This window comes from Polyodon spathula, chromosome 3 (assembly GCF_017654505.1).
Source record: "Polyodon spathula isolate WHYD16114869_AA chromosome 3, ASM1765450v1, whole genome shotgun sequence".
NCBI lineage: Eukaryota > Metazoa > Chordata > Actinopteri > Acipenseriformes > Polyodontidae > Polyodon > Polyodon spathula.
Window position 1 is genome coordinate 33,322,403 of NC_054536.1, and position 24,541 is coordinate 33,346,943.

At 37.4% G+C, this 24,541-nt stretch overlaps 1 protein-coding gene across 5 annotated transcripts in view; it reads left to right on the forward strand.

Moving 5' to 3' along the window:
* LOC121313008 (calcium-transporting ATPase type 2C member 1-like) overlaps positions 1-22,399 on the forward strand; it is a 47,055-nt gene extending 24,656 nt beyond the window's left edge. For 2 of the 5 annotated variants that reach the window (XM_041245089.1, XM_041245090.1), the window contains exons 12-27: positions 2,543-2,667; positions 3,072-3,169; positions 4,052-4,147; positions 4,233-4,322; positions 4,424-4,528; positions 4,946-5,102; positions 6,370-6,540; positions 7,544-7,641; positions 8,108-8,158; positions 8,488-8,654; positions 8,855-8,923; positions 9,331-9,447; positions 15,325-15,472; positions 16,863-16,958; positions 19,372-19,513; positions 22,015-22,399. In XM_041245089.1, the coding sequence (XP_041101023.1) occupies positions 2,543-2,667; positions 3,072-3,169; positions 4,052-4,147; positions 4,233-4,322; positions 4,424-4,528; positions 4,946-5,102; positions 6,370-6,540; positions 7,544-7,641; positions 8,108-8,158; positions 8,488-8,654; positions 8,855-8,923; positions 9,331-9,447; positions 15,325-15,472; positions 16,863-16,958; positions 19,372-19,513; positions 22,015-22,133 (1,849 nt within the window). In that variant the 3' untranslated portion in view covers positions 22,134-22,399. Of the gene's footprint in view, positions 1-2,542; positions 2,668-3,071; positions 3,170-4,051; positions 4,148-4,232; positions 4,323-4,423; positions 4,529-4,945; positions 5,103-6,369; positions 6,541-7,543; positions 7,642-8,107; positions 8,159-8,487; positions 8,655-8,854; positions 8,924-9,330; positions 9,448-15,324; positions 15,473-16,862; positions 16,959-17,158; positions 19,197-19,371; positions 19,514-22,014 lie in introns of those variants that run through there. The other 3 variants (XM_041245091.1, XM_041245094.1, XM_041245092.1) reach the window with 3 other exon arrangements.
* The last annotated feature ends 2,142 nt before the right edge of the window (positions 22,400-24,541 follow it).

A 24,541-nucleotide genomic window follows, 5' to 3' on the forward strand; every position in this document is an offset into this window, starting at 1 on the left:
TATAAATCTGACTAACTTTGGCCATTACCATCATAGTGAAGTTGTCAGCACACAGGTTCTAGAGGCACATCATGCCACGATCAAAAGAAATTTCTGAAGACCTCTGGGGGAAAAAAAGTTTTTGATACCTATCAGTCTGGAAAGGGTTACAAAGCCATTTCTAAGGCTCTGGGGCTCCACCAAAACACAGTCAGAGCCGACCCAATTGAGGTTATATTAATATTCATCCGAACCCGACGCAACTATCAGTTTTGTGATATTACCCTTTTAATTACTGTTGTTTTATAACTACTCATATTATAACTCCTGCATTTAGCTATAACCAATCATTTATTTACAAGTGTAAAATATATTTAAAATATATACAGGCTTACCTTTCGATGCATGATGAAGATAATGAATCCCAAAACTCCTGTTCAACATTTAGTCTGTATCATGTTCATGAAAGTACACTATTTCAACCGTCAATTTATCCGACATCCAAAATCCATTATTCGTCATCCATAAACAGTCCGTAGTCAAAAGTTCATTAACACAGTATCATTAGGCAGTTATGTATCTCATTTAGTTCATGACTTTGCAGCGCTATGGAGGAACAAAATAGCGTCCCACTGGCTTCTGAAATGTTTTCCATTTCAGAAGGCATTATTTTAGTAAGAATTTGCTAGATGAATTTTTTTTTTTTTTTTTTTTAAACTTAACAACGTTAAACTTGACTACACCGCATGGAAATCGGTTCATTCCATTTCCTTGTTACCGCACATGCCCAGCAGTAATCGGAGAACAGCAGATGGCAATTTAAGCCAGTAGACTGAAAAAATACTATTGTTATTATTGTTACTACAATATTTAGAAATATACAGTGTAATACGTTATTTCAAAGTTATTTCAACACTATTTATGGATGACATTATAAACAGTTGCAAGTTAATGTTGACCCGCACCCAACCCGACCCAAAGTTTATGTAAATGTATCTAACCCAAACCCCCCAGTCTCGGGTCGACTCGTGCATCACTATTCTACGAACTACATAACTTTCCAGTTGCAATGCATTATCTGAACTGAGTTACGTCAGATTTGATCTATTTCCAGTTTGAAAACCAGCGACAACAAAGGTAATGCTGCGATATTTCAAAATCGACAAGCCGATTGATTGAGCAAAAATAACTGTTTATTGCGAGCCGATGCAATACAATGCGTACTTCAAACAAAGTACTGTCTTCTTTAACTGGAACTTCAGATCCAGAGAGGCTTGCAGTGTTCATCAACAAAGATTGACTTTGTTGAAAATCGATAAGTATTTAGCATATTAAATACTTTATACTCAATAAATTAACTATAGGAAATGCTATCAAGTTAGTGGGTAAACTATTCTAGGAATAGAATATAACTTTTTTAGTGTGTAAGAAATGTATTTTGTTTGTTAAAATGGTAAATGCAGAGAACCTTGCCTCATTTAATTTAAATGTGTAATCAATTGAGGTTGATAACATATTAGTTGGTAGCTCACGTCTAAACTAAATAAATTAACATTGTAAAACTAATTTGCTAAATTAGTTACTGGAATGTTGGATTCCATTCTGAATGGGAAGTTGAATTAATTATTGTGCCTTTTGATGTGAAACATGATCAATTACAACGAGAGACTAGTGTTGAAAATACTAATGCGAAGTAGACACTTTGTGATCAGCCATAATTTAATATTAGTATATTAACCACGTATGCTAATGATGTTATGGTTGTTATAATCATTTGACTATGAAATCGATTAAGTGTATGCTATTCACGCATATGTCTAATCGGTGGCATTTCCTTTCTCTGATATTAGATTAGTTTTTTATTCTTAAATAAACTATTGTTTTATATTTCTGACACGTTGTGTGAATGTCAGTTATTGTCAAGGTAATCGGAGCTCTACATGATCCAGAACTTAAATATGGTATGTCTTATTTGTTACATTTTGACATCCCTGAGTAGGCGACTAGAGACTAATTTATATTTAAATAAATTGGGTATCTAATTCACTACACCTTATTTCAGAATTATCTTCTCCAGGTTTGTTTATTAATGCAGCATAGTTTTCTGAACTTGAGTAGTAAGCAAACACAAGCCATAAGCTACACATATATTGGGCATATGTGGCCAGTTAATGCATAAATGCAGCTTTTATATATGAATTTTTTATTTGTATTTAATCCTACATTAACTGTAAACAAGAAAAACACAGTACTGTATATGTTAAACAAAACTGATTTAATTAGAAACGTCACCAGCTACTGCCAGTTAAGTTTTTACCTAAATAAGAATAATTTATGATAGAAAAACACATCATAGTAACCAAATTCCATATGCTAATGAGATGGGCAAAACTTCACATGTAAATTAGGTTCAGCGAGTTGAAAAACGCTGACTTCGGGAACCAAACAAAAGAAGCCAAGGAAGTGAAAACAATATATAATGCATCAAGGGGTTGGGCTTCGAAAACTTGAAAATTAAATGAAAATAACACCTTTTGATGTTATATTTGTTACTTTATTTTAGCTTGGCTGTGGCCGCCATTCCCGAAGGCTTGCCCATTGTGGTGACGGTGACATTGGCACTGGGAGTAATGCGAATGGTGCAGAAGAATGCTATTGTAAAGAAACTACCAATAGTGGAAACACTAAGTATGATTATTTTCTGAAACACAGCACTTTCTACTTGGAGCCATTGAGCTAAGAGTTGAGAGGGTTTGCTTTTATTGCATGTAACATTATTGTTGTTTTTGCAGTAGTAAAGCTGTACACGTTCCTAAGAATTGGACTATGTTTTAATTATATTATACAACTAATACATCTGTACATAGTGCAACAATTGGGTTCAGATTGTAAAATAATAAAACCATGCAATTTATAATAAAAATAATTAACAAAAGCCCAGTCACAAAAGACCAATTCTAAGAGACTGTAGGGAAATAGAAAGAAACCTAAACAAATAAAAAAAGTCTTTGTCAAAAAATCTGTCAAACAGTGGTATTGTTTTCTTTTGCATTATTCAGTTCTCCAATAATTGATTTTGATGTTTACTCCAGGCTGTTGCAATGTAATTTGTTCTGACAAAACTGGGACACTGACCAAGAATGAAATGACTGTCACCCATATATTTACATCTGATGGCCTCCATGCAGAGGTGAGTGTAAAGCAGGCAAAATCCAAAGTCACACGGAAATAAAGAAAGATTATAAATAATGCTTTACATTAAATCCAGAAATTGTGAAACAAATTTTAGTAAGTCATGCAAAACGATGCTCAATGTGCTGTCAGAAATACTTGTGAGCAGAGGCAATAATATACAGGGATTCTGTCCTCATGTAAATACATACTGTACATATGAATATGTATATGTTTCACTGACACATTTACATGCAGCTATGGCCAAATGTTTTGCATCACTATAGAATTGACAAAGTTTGCTTCAAGTGAAGCCTGCTGAGTAATGTTACGTTAACATGTTGAATTGCATACCGCTTTGTGGTTTTTCTTATACTTAAATTTTAAAATGGGACATTTCGAAATTTAACCTGAAGTATCGTATTACTATTATGGCTTCTGGTAGACTTCTACAATGTCATTTTGTAGTTTTCTTTGATTGCACAATGTTAAATAAGATATAAATTATGTCTCAATCCTAAAATTCTAGGTGATGCAAAACTTTTGGTCAAAGCTGTAGATCTTTGAAAAGAGCTTTGAAACAGTTTAAAGTTATAAGTGTAAAAAGTTGTCAGGATGTTAACAATGAAAAGAAAAATTACATGTACGTTACTGAAACAATTGTAGCAACACTATATAACACTACATTTTGGAACCCTGCTATTTACTCTTTAAGACTAGAGGTAACTACTTCTTAAACAAAAATAAACACACTACCCTGATTGACTGAAGCCAACAAAATTAATAAAATTACAAAACTGGCAGAAGTAATACAATGACAATAATTGTATACTCCTCCTTCAGTACAAACAGAAACATGTCTATACATGGAACCAATAAAATGTCACCGTTTGCCCTGCAGGTTACAGGAGTTGGATACAATGGTTCAGGAGAGGTGATATCAGATGGTGAAGTGATACATGGCTTTTCCAATTCATCTATATGTAAAGTAGTGGAGGTATGTAAAATATAATTATTTTTAATTACACTTGTCTGTAGATTTGAAGTTTTGAATATTATTATAATCCTTTATTTTTTTTAAGGCGGGGTGTATTTGCAATGATGCCGTTATTAGAAATAATACATTAATAGGAAGGCCTACAGAGGGAGCTTTAATTGCTCTTGCAATGAAGGTACGTTGCGTTTTAAATGTATTTATTCGTTTATTTATTTATATTTCAGCTCACCAGAATACCATGTCTCATTTGTTTTTTGTACTTTTTATCTGCTTTAGATGGGATTAGATGGCGTTCAGCAAGAACACATTAGACGGGCTGAACACCCCTTCAGCTCAGAGCAAAAGTGGATGGCTGTCAAATGCGTTCACCGAACCCAGCAGGTACAGTAGGCTATTCTTTTACAATAAACTGAAATACTGTTGTTGCATGAAGCAACTGATGAAGATTATTCATGTGGAACAAATAAAAAGCTTTCCACTTGTTCTATTATACTTTTATTTTATAATGTTGAACATGTAAAAAAGAAAGCTATTTGTTTATTTGTAACTACTCTGTTTACTATATATCCAAATTGTAAGGGGGTTGGTATCCTGAATAAAAGATGTGTAGTATTATAATTTCAGATTTGTTGTTACATATTGTAACTTATTGGTTTATCTGAAATGGTAATGTTGGTTGGTTTCTTAATGTCAAATTAGATTTTTATGTTGAAAAACAAATATTGTAACCATGCTCTTACAAAAATATGTTTGCTCACACTGTATGGGTGATAACATTTACGCTTTTTATTTTTATAGGATAAGCCTGAGACATACTTTATGAAGGGCGCCTATGAACAAGTAATACATTGTTGCACAACCTATAATAGCAAGGGGCTCACCCTGCCGCTTACCCAACAACAGAGGGAACTGTATCAGCAAGAAAAGACCTACATGGGATCTGCAGGACTGCGAGGTAAGCCATTATTGCAGCAGCTGAATTGACAATATATTTAACTGTAGACATCCGTCAAAGGATTAGTACCCATTATATTTTCCTAAGAAATTAACACAGTTATGAGGGAAACGCAGAAAGACTTTGTATAAATTGATTTGAATATGTGAAGGATTGTCTTCCAGTTTGTCAGAGCTGCTAGTAAATGTTTTTCTTTTTAAATGCTGCAATAACAGTTCTGATTGTGAAGCAACCGCACTGTAATTTGACAGAACAAGTGATTTCTTTGCACAATGCGGGATCTTATTTTCATCCATTGGTGCTTGAGCCCCGGAGCACTCAGGGAATCGCTGCCTATGCACCTACTATCAGTGATTTTAAAGCCTGGTTTTCAAACTAACTGATTATCATTGATCAAGCATTTAAAAAAAAAAAAGTGATTTCAGCTTCCAATCACTTAAAGTATGCTGATGAGAATGTAAACAACACCAAGCTACAAAGAGTCCCGAACTTCAAACGTGTTACTGATGTTTATAGATCAGAACATAACTTTATTATGAATATATTGTTTTATTGTGTTTTTAAGCAACATATTATGATGTTCATTATGGTAATTGTTTATTTATTAATTTTGAAAATTTAAGTAAAACGTCGCCTGTTTTTTTTTTACCTTGATAGTACAACCGGGCCCTTTTTGCTACTATGACATTTTTCAGTTGTGTGGTTTTTTTTGTGGTGAAGGATGCAGCATGTTTCAGTAAATTCAAACACCCAATAAACTTTGCATCCTGCGCAGAGAGAGAGAGAACTCAAACATAAAACGTCATTGAGGTTGGCATTGCAGGGGAGATGAAGGGAGGTTTCAGTTCAGAGTGACTGTTTTGTAAACATTATGAATGCTTATTCACCACTGCTACACCCCGGTAGAAAATTGACTTCCCAGCATTTTTTTAATGCAACACTTTGAACGTGAGAATATGTGTGTACAGTACATTTGTTAAGTACTTTCCCAGAGGACTACTGAGACACAGACATCAGCTTGTCCTCATCCGATTTAATTCGAGGGAGCGTGAGTTTCTAACCCTGCAGCAGGTCTGTGCATTTGGTTTTAATGTTTAAGTAAACTGTTAACCTTTTTGTGTTCTGAATTTTTATTATTTTTGGATTTTTTTTTTTTTTTTTTTTTTTTTGGGGGGGGGGGGGGGGGGGGGGGGGGGGTAATTAATCTCAAACTGTAAATGACAGTGATGGTGGTAGAAATGTATATATTATTTTTTCCTCTCGTCAGTACTTGCCTTTGCTTCTGGTCCGAAGATTGGCCAGCTTACCTTCCTGGGTCTGGTGGGAATTATAGATCCTCCAAGGACAGGGGTGAGAGAGGCTGTAGCTACACTGATTGGCTCAGGGGTTGCCATCAAAATGATAACTGGAGATTCCAAGGAGACTGCCGTTTCCATTGGTAATCAAACAAAACCTTTTTTTCATTGTTGAACACATACTGAAAAAGTATGTCAGAAACATTGTTTTTTAAAAAATTTTCATTCATGCATAGTGGCATAATATTTGAAGTACATTTTGATTTACTCTTTCATAGTTACCAATGTTTAGGGCCTGTCTTAGTGCATGATAAAAAGTGATTAACACTGAAAATATACTGTATTTACTCAACCTCAGCAATACAGTGTACATAGCACTATGTAACACAATTTTTGTTCCTGGGTAGTAAGTGTTATTTCCTAATTGCTTATGCCTCAAAAGTATAGAAAATGGCTATTATTCCCCACAAACTTTGCTTTTGTGACCAGGACAGTGATATTTCAAAATATCACTATTTCCAATGGGAAAACGGGCAGATGTGTGTGTCTTCGTTCACATAGTCAGAAAAAAAACATTTGAATCCAAATTAACATGTATTTATACTAAAGTAATACAAAAATGACTACAAAAGATCTAGAAGTGAGTTGTTTTTCGAGATTTACGATTATACTGTATTTACGAAAAATTACTCACTTCTAAATCTTTTGTAGTCATTGTTGTATTACTTTAGTATAAATACATGTTAATTTGGATTCATATGTTGTTTTTTTCTGACTTTATGTGAACGAAAAGACACACATTTGCCCGTTTTCCCATTGGAAATAGTGATATTTTGAAATATCACTGTCCTGGTCACAAAAGCAAAGTTTGTGGGGAATAATAGCCATTTTCTATACTTTTGAGGCATAAGCAATTAGGAAATAACACTTACTACCCAGGAACAAAAAAAAAAAAAAAAAAAAAAAAAATTTTACACGGTGTAGTTCATAACATCCTAGCAAAGTCTGGATAATCATTTTTGTTGTTGTGTAGATGGGTAGTTCTTTTACACAGGTAATGTGTTTGATTGGCATTTGATTTTTTTAAATACTATGTCATTGGCAAAAAGAGAACCTGTTTTTCACACTTTTGATATTTTTCTGCAGCTAGCCGATTGGGTTTGTATTCTAAAGGATCTCTGTCAATTTCTGGAGAAGAGGTTGACCAGATGGATGTTCATCAGCTGTCACATGTAGTTCCAAGGGTAAGGAAAAACAGGCTTTTATATGTTCATTTTTTGAACAGTCATTTATTTTATTGTTATATTCATGAAATAGTTTTAGCAATCCTTTTGCAATAATATACTTGCGCACAAACAAATGAAACGTTCATATGTTGAAAGTTTTTAGTTACTGTGAACTGTTATCAACTTTATTTATTTTTATTTTAAATAGTGTCACAGTTTTGCTTCCATTACATCCCTGACATTTGTGGAATCTCTGTTAATCTTCTCTACCGAGCTATGAAACTTTTTTTTTACTGTGCCTTAAACACCATCTAGTGCAAATAGTTGATATGAGAAGTAATTAAGTTTTGTCACTGAATTTGTGCCATACGTTTTAATAATCTGTCCTTTGTAAAATTTCACATCTAAGGAGATTAATTTATTATTATTATTATTATTATTATTATTATTAACTTGAATAAAATAAGCTTTTATTTTTTTTCAGACAGCTGTGTTTTACCGAGCCAGCCCGAGGCACAAATTGAAGATTGTGAAGGTAGATGTTCTCAGGAATAGGCATTCAAATTATCTATACAAAGCTGGAAGTGCTTGTTAATACACACTGTGCTTGTGCATAAAAAATGGTGTTGATTAAACAGTTCTTGTAAATCATAAGGTCCAGCATTCACAAAGGAAAGCATTTTATTGTAAGAATCATCTGGGATACTGTTTGATTAGTCAGGATTATGCTGGGTGAAATGCACAATAGGACATCTTACCAGTTGCCCATTGTTGAGGTGTTTTGTGTTTTATTTATTTATTTATTTATTTATTTATTTATTTATTTTGTTAGGTTTTATATTTTTCTATTCTCTTTTTTGTCAGTCTTTGCAGAACATTGGTTATGTTGTGGCAATGACGGGCGATGGAGTGAATGATGCTGTAGCACTGAAAGCTGCTGACATAGGAGTGGCAATGGGGCAGACTGGTACTGATGTGTGCAAAGAAGCTGCTGATATGATTCTGGTTGACGATGATTTTCGGACAATCTTGTAAGTTGTGTTTGTCTTCATACAGGGCAGCCTGTACTGTATTTTCTGTCCTTTTAATTGGCACATGTTAGTTATGTTCAAGTTTTAGATGGTCATACTAATCTTGGCTGTTTAGGAAGTAGATCACTACACAGAAAAGTATAGAAGAAGGAATACATTAAATACTCTTGATATAGAAATCAATAAACTCCTACTTGCAGGTCTGCCATTGAAGAAGGAAAAGGAATTTACAATAACATCAAGAACTTTGTTAGATTCCAGCTCAGCACGTAAGTATTTGAAACCCTTGATATTAGAAGGATCAAGTCCAGCCTACACTACATGCTACTGTCTGGCATGGACTTTGACTTGACTTTGACATATGACAGGCTTCATAAAATGTATGATTCTTGTTTGTCCATAAATGCAATAAGCCTTATGCTGAGAGAATCTTGGATACCTTTCAGTAGTTGCTGATATTATTTGAAATACAACTTTCTTTAATGTGTGCTATTTCAAACGCCCTTTTAGTTTTATACCTAGCAAACAACAGAGCTGTAATTTAAAATATTTAAATGTCTGGTATGATATTTATGACTTTACAAAAATGTTGTTTCTGTGATGTGTTTAACATCCCTTGGCTTTCTGTATTTGCATTAACAGTATTTGTTACTAATTCATCTCTGTTTTTTTTCAGGAGCATTGCAGCACTGACTTTAATTTCATTGGCTACTTTGATGAATTTTCCTAATCCTCTAAATGCAATGCAGATTTTATGGATTAATATTATAATGGATGGACCTCCAGCTCAAAGGTAATTTATCAGTATTCATTTAAACTGAAAGGTCACATCAAAAGTTCCTTATCTTTTTGCTGTGTTTTTTCACTTTTTGATTTGGGTGAAGTCCATTCATCTTGTTTTAAGATTACAAGTTTTGATTTTTTTCCTTGTTTAATTCCTGTGCTGCAGGTATTGGGACCTTTCTTGAACCTCTCTGACATTCTGTGCCACCATAGTCTTGTATGCAATGGCTGCAGAAAGTGAACATTGTTTATTCAGATGCATGTAATATGTAAAACCTACCTCCTTAACACGGATCTTGGACTGCCAAACTTAAGTTAACATTAGATAGTTCAAGATTAGTGCTAATTGAGATCTGTGAAACTTATTGTAGCAGAATAAATGTACTTCACCTGCGGGTTTCTGTACTGTAGATGCATAGTTCCCTTTCAGGTACGAAATGTAACCATTACCAAATTGGATATATCTCTTATAGACCGAATTACCTGAGCACGTATATCAAAGCTGCTCCTTTAAGAGCCCCATTGCATCAGGCGCTGTCTCCGCCCTCAGGATGTCTGTGACCATTTTTCATTCAGCCTGCCTGAGGAATGAGTGAGCTCTGACTTGAGCCTAAACTAAGGAGAAGTTGAAATATCCACACACATTATATAAAAGAAGTCCATATATTCAACGTATACAGACGCACTGAAGGGTCTTGCTGGATTTATAATCCAGATCAAGCATTGTATTTGAAGTGAAAAAGCATAAATCATGTTTAGGGCCAAAAATGTTTTATTAAATACCCTTATGCCAGTAAAGGAGTCCCATGTATAACTTTGAACTACATACTAAGTTAAGCTGAGTAAATTACATTTATTGGAACATGCAAAAAAAAGCCATTGTGTGTATTTTTGATACTGTAGACATTGCCATTGAAGACAGCACCAGGTTATTTTTTTTTTTTCCCTGTTTCTGCATTTCTGAACACTTCACATTGAATTTAGTCAGAGTTTTTTGTGAGTTGTTGTAGTAGTATATAGGGGAGTCTGAGAGAAAAAATGACACCAAAGTTTGGTGCTTCTTTCATTTGTTTGGTGTGCAAGGTAATCAAACATGCAATCTTCAGGTAAGACAAAGTTATTGCCCCCTAGTTAACTCAATCCAATTAAAGGGATAATTAGTGTCAACTGTTTGAATACTTTGGTTGACTATTTGGGCCAGCCCTGCCCAATATAAATCTGACTAACTTTGGCCCTTACCATCAGAGTGAAGTTCTCAGCACACATTCTAGAGACACATCATGCCACGATCAAAAGAAATTCCTGAAGACCTCCAGAAAAAAAAAGTTGTTGATGCCTATCAGTCTGGAAAGGGTTACAAAGCCATTTCTAAGGCTCTGGGGCTCCACCAAACCACATTCAGAGCCATATTGTCAAAATGGAGAAAGTTTGGGACAGTAGTGAATCTTCCCAGGAGCGGCGTTCCTGCCAAAATCTCGCCAAGAGCAAGGCATGAAATCATCCAGGAAGTCAGAAAGAACCCTAGAACAACATCCAGGGATCTGCAGGCCTCTCTCGCCTCGGCTAAGGTCAGTGTTCATGACTCCACTATCAGAAAGACAAAAATGGGATTCTTGGTAGAGTAGCAAGACGGAAACCACATCTCAGTAAGAAGAACATGAATGCTCGTCTCAAGTTTGCCAACAAGCACCTGGATGATCCTCAGGAGTTCTGGAACAATGTTCTACAGACAGATGAGTCAAAAGTGGAACTTTTTGGCCAACATGGGCCCTGTCATGTCTGATGAAAAACAAACACTGCATTCCACAGTAAGAACCTCATACTAACGGTCAAGCATGGTGGTGGTAGTGTCATGATTTGCGGATGCTTTGCTGCATCAAGACCTGGGTGACTTGCCATCATTTGAAGGAACCATAAAGGAGCCCCAGTTCATTATTTGTCAGGAAGGCAAACAAAACTCTTATTCCTGCAAAATTGATAAGGCAAGAAGGCAACTCTGGCTTTCTGAGGCCTGAGTTCCTGACAAGGACAAGGCTTCATTGCTTGATGCACCTGTAACACAGGCTGATATGTTTGGACCGGCAGTGGATGCTAAAGCTCACTCACCAAACACGGGAAACTTCCAGGGAGTTGGCACGACTTCTCTCCAAATAGAAGCCCCCAGCCTATAAGCTGGCAAAGCAATGGCAAAACAGGCACCCTCCGACGCAGAAGCAGGCGATGCTTCATACAGCCCTTGCTAGGGCTAATACACAGAACTGTTTTCAGGGTGTGCCGTGCGGAGACTGCTGCGCCCCCATGGGAGAGTCTCCACATAAAATATTTTGGAGTTGCAGGCAGTTCATCAGACACAGTGGTGGCTTGTATCAACTACCAGGATGGTCTCCGGTCTCCCGATCTCAATCGTGTTACCTGAAAGCTTTTGTGATGGGCTCATGCACACATCCACCCATTGTCCCCACTGGTATTCCCTAGTGGAGAGGGGTCACCCACTTAGCATAGACGCACTGGCCCACAGATGGCCCAAGACTCTGCTCTATACTTTTCCGTCGTTGCTACTGCTTCCACTGTGCTCTTAGTAGCCCCAAAGTGGTCCAGGAGGACCTGGTTCTTGGCACTGGCACAGCTCCTGTAAGGTCAGCTGTCGCATCATGACCTGCTGAGTCAGATGCGGGGCACTCTGTGGTGTCCAGATCCAACAGTTCCGCAGCTCTGGCTCTGGTCCCTGAGTGGGGACATTTGAGTCACCTTGGGTTATCTAACAGGGTCATTGTCACCCTTCAGAATGCCAGGGCAGCATCTGTGTGCTCCCAGTATGGCTACCAATGGGGTGTTTTCCAAACGTGGTGTCAGTCACGAGCACTGGACCCCACAACTTGTCTCATGGCAGATATACTGCAATTTTTGCAGGACTTTTTTTTTTCATGAATGGAAATCTCCCTCCACACTTAAGGTCTACCTGGCAGCTATATCAGCTTGCCATATTAAAATTGACACACTTCCTGGTAGGACAGTTTTTGAAGGGTGCTTGGAGATTAAGACCCTTTAAGGGACCTTGTTCCTCACTGGCAGCTCAACGTAGTGCTGGAATCACTTACAAGACTGCTATTCGAGACCCTACATTCAAATTCCTGCCCTTTTAGATAGCTTACCTGCTTGCTGTTACCTCCAAGTACTCCAAGCGGGTAAAGTGCAAACATTTTCAATGCAAAAGCCTATTTGTTTTTTTGCGGAGGCCAGAACTAAGGTAACTATCTGCACTAATTCTGTTTTTCTCCCTAAATCATCTTCTTTCCATATCAACCAATCAGTGGAATTGGACGCCTTCCATCCCCCTCCTTTCCAGTCTTACAGGGAGAGAAAGCTCCATACGCTCTGTCCAGTTAGGACACTGGCATATTATTTTGACCTCACCCAGAGTTGGCGGCATTCTGAGCAATTCATTGTTTTCTTCTGATCTAAGTTCTACGGACAAGCCCCGACTAAACGGCATCTGTCGAGGTAGATTGTAGACACTGTCAGGATTGCATACAATCTCGCCAACCTGCCCACACTGGAGAAGGTCACTCGCCACTCCACAAGAGGCCTTGCAACCTCTTAGACATTATTCCAGGGTGCATATGTCACAGACATTTGCAACGCTGCAGTATGGGCCGCACCTCATACTTTTACCAGATTCTGAATGTCATAGATCAGCAGAACCCTGGTTTTGAGACCAGAGTGTTAAAGGCAGCCATTCATTCTTCCTTTTAACACTTTCATTATGTTCTACATTAAGTCCCGGGGTAGTTAGCCAATTAGCAGCTTTTGATATAAGTGCTCAGGAAATTTGGACTATAAGAAATATATCCCATTTCGTAATGGTACATTTCTATTTCAATGAACCAGGATTATGAAAATAACTTAGTTTTAAAGGTGTGTGAGTTTACTGTTTGCTAGAAGAGATATAACATAGCATTCATTCAAAATTTAAACATGTTATTGAATGCATAAACTTATGGACCGTAGTCTGCATAGGTAGTGTTTTGGATTTAAAGCTCTTAATTTTTGATTCTCTAGTTGGTACCTAAGGAATTTGTCAGCTTGACGTATGAGTGACATGTTGTGCTTCCTGGAGGCTTTATGCCTCGTTCTTGTTTACAGATAAGCTTCCTGCATCATACAGTTGCAAGTTTAGTTGAACTTGGCAAAAAAGATAATTTATTGTTAAGTTGTGGCAAACACATTGGTCCAGGTGACACACAGTGTATATGTATGTACAGTGCCTATAGAAAGTCTACACCCCCTTGAACTTTTTTCACATTTTGCTGTGTCAGTGCCTCGGAGTTTCATGCATTTGAATGAGTATTTTTTTCCCCACTTATCTACACACCATACTCCACACTGTTAAGGGGAAAAGTTTTTATTGAGAAAAAAATTATATATTAAAAATACAAAACTGAAAGATCATAATTGGATAAGTCTCCACCCCCCTAAGTTAACACTTGGAGGAAGCACCTTTGGCAGCAATTACAGTTGTGAGTCTGTTGGGATAGGTCTCTATGCACACCTAGATTTTGGCAATATTTGACCGTTCTTCTTTACAAAACTGTTCAAGCTCTGTCAAGTCCCTTGGGGAGCATTGATGGACAGCAATCTTCAAGTCATGCCACACATTTTCTATTGGATTTAGGTCGGGGCTCTGACTGGGCCATTCAAGGACATTTAACTTTTTGTTCCTTAGCCACTCCAGTGTAGCTTTGGCTGTGTGCTTTGGGTCATTGTCATGCTTAAAGGTGAACTTCCATCCCAGTTTCAGCTTTTTGCAGAGGGCAGCAGGTTTTCCTCAAGAACTTCTCTGTACTTTGCTCCATTCATTTTCCCTTCTATCCTGACAAGTGCCCTAGTCCCTTTTGATGAGAAGATGCCCATAACATGATGCTGCCACCACCATGCTTCACAGTAGGGATGGTGTTCTTTGGGTGATGCGCTGTGTTGGGTTTGCGCCAAACATAATGCTTTGCATTTAGGCCAAAAAGTTCAATTTTAGTTTTGTCAGACCACAAAACTTTTTTGCCACATGGCTACAGAGTTTTTTTTTGCATACTTCAAATGGGATTCAAGGTGGGCTTTGAGTAATGGCTTCCTTCTTGCCACACTACCATACAGGCCAGATTTGTTGAATATTGTTGTCACATGCACACTTTAACCAGTCTTGGCCATAAAAGCCTGTAGCTCTTGCATAGTTGCCATTGGCCTCTTGGTAGGCTCTCTGATCAGTCTCCCTCTTGCTCGGTCATCCAGTTTGGAGGGACAGACTGATCTAGGCAGGGTCTTGGTGGTGCCATACACCTTCCACTTCTTAATAGTCTTGACCGTGCTCCAAGCGATATTCAAAGTCTTTGATATATATATATATATTTTTTTATACCCGTCCCCTGATCTGTGCCTTTCAACAACTTTGTCCTGGAGTTCTTTTGAAAGCACCTTGGTGCTCATGGTTGAGTCTTTGCTTTGAAATGCATTACCCTGCAGAGGGAACCTACAGAAACTGCTGAATTTATCCTGAAATCATGTGAATCACTACAATTTAACACAGGTGGAGGCCACTTAACTTGGTGTGTGATTTTGAAAGCAATTGGTTACACCTGAGCTAATTTAGGATTGCTATTACAAGGGGTGGACACTTATCCAACCAAGCTATTTCAGTTTTTATTTTTAATTAATTTTCTACAAATTTCCAGAATATTTTTTCACTTGGAAGTTGTGGGGCAAGATGTGTAGATAAATGGATAAAAAAGCTTTTTTAATGCATTCTAAATATTTAGATTTTTGAAATCTGGTCCTGCTAGGCTGATTTGACAGAATGGTGTAATAGTCTTCTGTCTTTTTTTCTTTTTCTTTGTAGTTTGGGCGTTGAACCTGTTGATAATGATGTAATACGTAAACCTCCAAGAAATGCAAAAGATAGTATTCTCACCAAGAATCTGCTAGTGAAAATTTTGGTTTCATCACTTGTCATTGTATGCGGGACACTGTTTGTATTCTGGAGAGAGGTATGTTTCTAACCTGTTTTATTTTTTTTAATGTTAAAATGAAATCCTACGAAATGCATTCACAAATTTGAGGCACACTATGTCTTAAAACTTCTGGACTGGGGGGGGTGTCACATGATCACAAAAAATGCTGACATAACCTTAAGATTAGGGCTTCTGATTTTCGGTTTTAACCGATTTTTGAAAATGTTAAAACGCCAGATACAAAAGTAGAAATGTTGGAAATGGTTACTCAATTCACGTGGACTTTCACCCCTTTCCCAATTAAAAAAAAAAAAAAAAACGTTCCCAGTGCAGCACGGCAATGTCTCTCCTTGTGTCTACCCAACTACTGAGTGTCAGCAAATTCTATATTTCTATTGGAGACTGCTTGCGAGATTTAAAACAAGATTACAATTACAGTAGAAGGCTTGTTTGCTGGATTTAAAGCTGTACTAGTTAGATAGTGAGAATTTTAAAACAGAATTTGCAAATTGTGGTGAAATGTAAGATGCCTAGACACACAAAAAACCCAGAAGAATGTGCCCGTGACGATAAGGATTTTGGTGTGGAAGACAGCAAAGAAAAGAAGGTACAACTAAGTGTGCGAGTAATGCCCAAGTATTTTGGAAAGTAGCTGAAAACTATTTTTAGATAGTTAACACGTGTTTCTTAAATGTCTACATTGCCCTAAAGAAGAGACTTTGAAAGTGGAACTTACAGAAGCAGGCGTTATTTACAAATGAGGAGTCTACAAGTAGACGGCACCGATACTATATGCAAGTTTTTGATGCTTCGCTCTATTTCTGATGGCAAAATTAAATTCACATAGAACGACCATCTTGAAGCTGAAACACAAGTGACACAAATGACAGGATTTCTGTTGTTTTAAACACTTCCACCTCTGAGTCTAATTTATTTTGCAGTCGGGTTATTTATTTTACAGTTTAGATGTTTGGTCGAAATAAAAGTGCATTTTACATTAGCTAAAAAATGTAATTTATTTATTCTTGAAAACGGTTGCGACCCCACACCCACTTTTAGAAAGGCTCCGGTGTCGTTGGCTGCAGGCATAACAATTGCCATGTCCATGTTTCATTTAGCGTTCCTATTTTAGTATGTTCAGTAATTTCATATGCTAACATATTGGGGGGTGGGGGGGTCATCACAACCTGAAATATTTCCAAAGGGGGGCCCAGCAAACAATGATATGGTGTGATGATGAATCAGCCTTCCTGGTTTAGCAACTTTTGTTGGGTAAAGTGATCTCCCCCACCAATCTCAAAGGCTGATTTATGTAATTTGTAACTTGTTCATATTTTAAATCTGTCTAAAATAAGCAGCCAAACCTGCATTCTTTTCAGCAGTAACCTTGACGTCTCTGTAATTCCTATATTCATATCTTTCATAGTTGCGTGACAATGTCATAACACCCAGAGACACAACCATGACCTTCACCTGCTTTGTGTTTTTTGATATGTTTAATGCACTAAGCTCAAGATCACAGGTAAGATATACATTTTAAATTTGTTGATTTTAAAGTAAATAAATGGATTTCTGATGCCTTTTATTAAAACTGCAAATCTTGAGGTCTAGGGACTAGAAAGTCAATACAGCTAAAAAAAAAAAAAAAAAAAAAAAAAAAAAAATCCATTAGTAGTGGTGTGTATTCTCATGTATCTGCTGCATTCTCTCCATTTTATCAAGGTGTAATTCCTCCCAGGTCATGCCATAATACTTACAAGGCCAACTGTAACACCCCCTAGGAACCATACAATTAGTCCTATGAAGTTGTTATCCACTGTTTGGTGTCAATGCCTGCATGGCTGAAAATGTAAAGAGCATTAACCAGGGACATCTTTACAACGGTCATACAATATGTAATGAAAGAGCATTATGTTTCCAAGAAGTTTCTCTGTGATAAAACACTTTGAAAAGAGGATAAAAGCAAATTGAAATGGTTGAATGGAAGGCATGGCTCTTGCAGCAAACTGAGATGGTTTTGTATTAAGGAGGAGAGCTCATATGAATCTGCTTAAGCACCACTGCAGCTGTTAATATCTCATAAATCATTTGCAACTTCATATTTTCAGTGGAGAAAATCTAACGGCAGCCTTCATTTCTGGGTAATAATGTTTTGAGAAATTGTCTTTATACTTGGTACAGTACATTGTGTATCATACAAGAAACAAATATTTCGTGCCAGTTATTTTACAGTAGTCTCTCACTAAATCTGACATGTCGGGAGACAGACAGGTTGTCCGAAATAACAATGTGTCCAGTTTAAAAACCTGTTTTAAATGTATAAATCATTGTGCTGAAATAACATTAAATGTGTTCTCTGTACACATAACATTATGTAGAACTGTAAATCTGTCCAGAAGGCCTATACAGTATAAAATCAAATTAATACTTAGCACACTTTTGTTTCAACTTCAGCTATAGGCTACTGGCAGCACAAAAAAATCATGCTGTTGCATTGACTGTTCAATGCTAAAATAATAAAATATTATTTTAAATTGAAACTAAATGATTGTAGCACTTTTTTTTTTTTAACCATAGCCTTCATGGTACACAATAGATCATGGTGGTACATTGACACGTTATGATACTATACAATAACTTACTGCACACACTTTTTACTGTAGACCATGAGTTTATGTCCTCTTTTAATCATTTTCTTAATTTTTGTGATTTTAGTGGGCTACTTTTATCACTTCTGTTTTCATCCTGTCATTGGTGTCAATATAAGTGTGTTTTTGTAGTTTTTTTTTTTTTTTTTTGAGGGGGTATCTATTTTTGAATCCTGCAATTGAGTGACCTAGCATCACATTTAATTAGTTATTATTGGGGGACATGCACTGCGGGCGGCACACACGAATGTATGGCATAAAGGTGTCTGTATTAGTGTTGTACTACTGTACTGCAGTGTCCAAGCCTAAAATCTCACAATTGATTTGAGTTAATAGGGTTATTGAAGTTTCTGCTGTTTGGCGACCACACACTTTGAGTTAATGTTTGGTACAAAGCTGCATGCTTTGATTTTCTATTATCTGTGTTGTCCAGTAAAAAAAACAAAAAAAAAAACACGACCAAGCGCTGAATGTCAGCAAAGTGCTGAATTGCTGTCTGTGCGCAAAAGTCACCCTCATGTTAAAAAAAAAAAAAAAAAAAAAAAAACTACATTTTCTGAACAAATACATAGTTATTAATTTAAACTGCATTGTTTCTTTTTATATGCCTAACAATTAGCTTTATATATGAATCCTAAGCAGAATTACACAACTACACTTTGGCCTTGACTTAAGTTCAGTGGCCTTGGTGCCCACTAATATTGAACTGAAGGCCATTTTGGCCTTGCTTCTTTTTGTTTTGCCAATTTAGAGCACTGGTATTGTATTTTACGAGATAGCATCAGCTTTTGCAACATGCCTTCCTTAAATTGTCTTTGTGGTAGCCATAATAGCATGTGTATGTTATTAATGTGCTAAACATTAAAAGGATAAGTTGAGGGTAACCGAGTAAAGGATATGGTGTGTGTATATACACATTGGAGGGAAAGGAAAACACACTGGTCATAAAAAGAGAAATTAGGTATTTACTGCTATATTGGCAAACATATGAAACTGCACAATGGGCATCAAAATTGGAAAGAAACCAATTGCTGATTTTTCAACTAAACTCGGTCTGATTTATTTGTATTAAGGTAATTATAAAAAAAAAAAAACACACACCCCCCCCCCCCCCCCCCCCCCAAAAAAAAAAACGCAAATCAATACACTTAAGACCCAGCTGTTGCCAAAGTATATCTGTTGTAGAAAAAGTTGATTTTGTTATTTTTGCAAACATGAGGCTTATAGTTGTTCATTTTTACATAAGTTGGATATTTAAATTAATGTACAATGTGTTTCCTTCTGCAGACAAGATATATATTTGAGATGGGCCTGTGCAGTAACAAAATGTTCTGTTATGCAGTACTTGGATCCCTAATGGGACAGCTGCTTGTCATTTACTTTCCACCACTGCAGAGTGTTTTCCAGACTGAGAGCCTCAGCATGTTTGGTAAGTTTTGTGCACATCCTAGTTTTTATGTACTTTTTTCATGTTTTTGTTTTCTCTTTTTAAGATTGAAAATTGTCATCTTATAAGGTTAATTTTATTTTAAAAACAAGTCCCTTCAAAATGAAAGTCCTGACACACACACATGCTTTTGAACTTGAACAAACTATTGTATGTGCCAGGATCAACCAGGTAAAACAGCTTGCAGGCTAGTTTTACTGGTAAGCACAGTACTCTCTCCAGGACTGATGTTGGTTTTGAGTGAAGCATGCAGATACATACAGGCATATATATTTTTGGGACAAACAGATGTGGATGTCTTGCTTGATAAGACTGACAAGAGGGCAATCAGACTAGGTGCGGTACCATTGAAGATATGTTAATCACTTCGGGGCAATTAATCGCCACCTCCTCGAGACTATGACTGTGAGACTACCCTTGTACCTCTCACAGGAACCACATTATGCCAGTCCTCACAACCCCCAAAATACAGTCTGGCTCCATGACTACAAAGAAGTGTTTGGCTGCTGGCTCAGCTGCCCTGTGTTAGACAGAGACGCTTACACTGGGTCATTCTGCTTGCAGCTTTCCCACAATGTCTTGTTGCCACATTAAGATCTGCTTGCAGAGTTAGTGTTAGTTAGGGCTCTAGCAGTAGGCTTTCCTCAGGTTGGTCAGCCAAATAGCTTTATAGGTGGGCATCCCTATTTTGCTCCTGTGGTAATTGTCGGTCCCAGACATTCCCGCCGTGACTGTGTACACCGAACGAGGTTACCCTTCCGATTCACTAGCAGTTGCTGGGCTTCGCTCTGCTTCGGGTCTGACCGCTGCAGTCCTCCATATATCAAAATTCAATGGACAGGCAGTGGGTAGCAACCTTGCTGCGTTAATAGCTGCAAGACATCAGCTCTAGCTGTCCCAGGCGCGTATAGCGGATGGGGACAAGGCACCATTGCTGGATGCTCCCATTACTCCAGGACACACTTTTGGTCCTGCAGTAGGTGAGATGCTATCATTGGGCACAGGAGTTTACAAAGGAACTGGGACATCTGCTTCCCAAGCAACTTTCCCCAGTACGTAGACCAGCTCCTAACTGGCGGCCAAAGTTCCAAAAACCTCGGAGACCGACCCAGCCGACTCCTGCTAAAGCCAGATGAGGGTTTCACAATCGGCCCATGGCTGCGCAAAGAGGAAACTTCAATAAGTTTTTTCGTTAAGCTCAGAGACAAAAGCCTCAAGGGAAGCAGTAACCCTAGCAATTTGCTGCTGCAGGCCAGGGCCCCTTTTCAGGGAGTCATCTAGAGTACAGGAGTCAGTGCACCTCAGACACCTGGGTGCTCAATACTGTACAGACCGGCTATTCTGTGCAATTCAGACACGGTCCGCCTCCATTTTGGGGCGTGACTACAATGTTAGTTACGGATACGCGAGATGCATTGTTGTTGGAGGAGACAGGAGGCGACAGCCCTGCTGCAGAAGCAGGCTATTTGCACAGTTCATCCCCTTCACTTGGAAGAAAGGTTTTACTCCAGGTACTTCCTGGTTTCAAAGGGACATCATACGAGTTTCATGTTTTACCATTCAGCCTCTCTTTAGCCCCCCATGCCTTTTTCAAAGTGCGTGAAGGCTATTATGGCCCCATTGAGACTGGGGGCATCAGAGTGCTCAATTACCTGGACAACTGGCTCAGTTGTGCTCATATGAAACTCATCACAGACCACCTGCTTTTGTTAGGTCTATCAGTGAACTATGAAAAGAGCCAGCTCACCTTCACAGGCAGTCTCTTATTTCGGAGTGCGTCTGGGAAAACGCAGGTGGACCTGTTTGCCTCCCAAGCATCAACCCATTGTACCCTTTGGTTCTCAATAACAGGTGTCGGGGACCCGCTGGCAATAGATGCCTTGAAGGAAAAATGATGACGATATTTGTGTCGGTGGTCGTTTATGCCCTTGGGGGGGGCGGGCACTACATCACAAGCACTACATGCAGCTTTGGTAGATCTATTCCGGTTAGACGGTATTAAAGGATTAATGCCCATGAGGTGATGGTTACATTTTTATTTCAGGGAACCAGGGTTATGATAATAACCTAATGTTCTAAACCATTTCTGGCTAGCTAGTGACCCTTTGAACATAGCCCTAATAATAATAATATGTGAAAAAGCAGTTTCAGTATTTTTATGCAAGGGTCCCCAAGTTAAAGGGTGTGGGGAATTGCTGCGGTGAGGGATATTCTGTATTGATTTGTAATACATACTTGCATACCTTTTTGTCTCCAGTATGCCTTGTGTTTTAGAAGCTTTTCATCTAATGTTGCATTTTGTTTCTTTCATCAATAAGGTTATGAACTACAGCCATTGCCACTTAGTGGTGTCCTTTAAGAACTACTCAAGTAGATACAGTCCTACAGGATCAAACTGAGTACCCTGCCTTGGTCCTAGCAGCTCGAATGTATAATATATAAATATTTTGTTGTTTCATTAAGTAACTCTTTTCTTCTTTCAGATTTACTTTTTCTAATTGGACTAACCTCTTCAGTGTGCATTGTCTCTGAGACTATAAAGATGATAGAAAGAATGAGTGATCGAAAACCGAAGCATGAAACCTCTTTTCACGAAGTATGATGCATATTGCATCAGAGTAAAGCAATAGGCGCCATCTGAAGAAAGAAAATATGAAGAACTGAAGAAAACCTGGTGAAATTGACAGCAAGCTTGCTTACCATTAGGAATTATATTTGTGATTTTATTGTGATTTTTATTTTTAATATTATTTTCCTAACCATAAATCTACAGGGAAGGCACTAGCACTGAAGTTGTAGTCAAAAGTTTACATAACCCAATGGAAATTGGTATAATTTCTAGAAATTTCTAGAAAACAAAATTTTAGGAAAAATATTTTAGAGCAAAAGTTTTGCTTTTGTGGATGAGGAAAAAAAATGATAAGAAATAGAGATCTAAAATTATTTATTTCAGCAAAACTCCAAGAATGCTAATTCAAAAGTATTCATACTCGTTGATGCTATCATAGTTTTGTCTACAGGGTGCTAGAATTTTCAGTGATAATGCAGAACCTAATTCTAGAAAAGTCTAGAAAATGCTGGATTGTAGGTGAACATTCTTAGAGAGTATAAGAGGGTTAAGCATAGGATGATTGCTGTCATTACCAATAAGTCAATATGGGAAAAAGTAAAGAGCTCTCTGAAGACCTTAGGCAGAAAATGATTTACTGTCATAAAGCTAGAGAAGGAATCAAGATTTCCAAGCATCTGAGTACCCCAATTTCAAATATTGTTTCAATAATCAAGAACTACAAGACTCATGGTACTGTCACAACACTCCCTCGGTCTGGAAGAAAGAAGGTTATTTTACCAAGAACGAGTAGAAGAATTGTGGTGAAGGTTAATAACAATCTGAGATTGACTGCCAAAGATATTCAAAGTGAATTGGTTGCAAGTGAGACTGGGGTTTCCATTTCAACCAGAGGTCAAGAATTGAATGGTGAAGGTCTCAATGGTCGCAGGCCAAGGAAAAAGCCACAATTAGGAAAACGTCACAAGGACAATAGTTTGCAAAATGGCATTTGAATGATGGTTATGAGTTCTGGTCAAGGGTTTTGTGGAGTTACGAAATAAAAATCAAGCTATTTGGTCACGTTTATTGTCGTTACGTTTGGAGAAAGTCTGGTGAGGTGTACAAAGAAAATACCATACCTACTGTCAAACATGGAGGTGGTAGTATCCTTCTATGGGGCTGTTTTTCCTCTAATGGCACAGGGAATTTAGTTCCAGTACATGGTAAAAAGGAATTCCATAGCATACCAAAAGATATTGGCCAATTATCTAAAACCCTCCGTTACAAAACTTGGTGTAAAGTTCAACTGGACGTTCTAACACAACAACAATCCAAAGCACACCTCAAAATCTACTTCAGAATGGTTAAAGAAGAATAAAATCAAGGTTCTGGAATGGCCTAGTCATAGTCCCGATCTAAATCTAATTGAGAATCTTTCTTATGAGTTGAAGGCTGTGCACAAGAGAACTCCTTGGAATTCGAATGAACTGGAACAATTTTGCATTGAAGATTGGTCACACAAAAATCACTAAAGAATCATGCCAAAAGCTTGTTGACAAATATCCTAATCATTTAAAAGAGGTTATTATTGATAAAGGTGCCTCAACTAGCTATTAATTTAATTTTCCTTGTCAGGGTATGAATACTTTTAAATTGGCATTTTTGGAGTTTTGCAAAAAAATCGTTGAAATAAATAATTGTAGACATTTCTATAGGGATATGTAAACGTTGTGTATATGTAAAAGTTTGTGTGTGTGTGTATATATATATATATATATATATATATATATATATATATATATATATATATATATATATATAATATAATATGATTTTTCCTTCGAGATTTGGTTTGCTGCTTTAGGTTTAAGATTGTATCCTCTTTCTAAGGTGTCATCCTTTTTTCTATTTTAAAGGTGTTTTTTTATCATTAACATTTTGGTGATAGATTTTAAAGGCACAGTATGGTTGCGACTTGTAGGCATTCCATTTTTGTCTATTGAGATTATATATTTATATTTATCAATTAACTAAATGCAAAGTGAGTGAACAGAAGAAAAATCTACATCAAATCCATATTTGGTGTGACCACCCTTTGCCATCAAAACAGCATCTATTCTTCTAGGTACACTTGCACAAAGTCAGGGAGTGTCTGAAGGCAACAGTGAAGCATGGTGGAGGTTCCTTGCAAGTTTGGGGCTGCATTTCTGCAAATGTAGTTGGGGATTTGGTCAGAATTAATGATGAGAAGTACAGGCAGATACTTATCCATCATGCAGTACCATCAGGGAGGCATCTGATTGGCCCCCAATTTATTCTGCTGCATGACAACGACCCCAAACATACAGCAAAAGTCAATAAGAACTATCTTCAGTGTAAAGAACAACAAAGAGTCCTGGAAGTGATGGTATGGCCCCCACAGAGTCCTGATCTCAACATCGATTCTGTCTGGGATTACC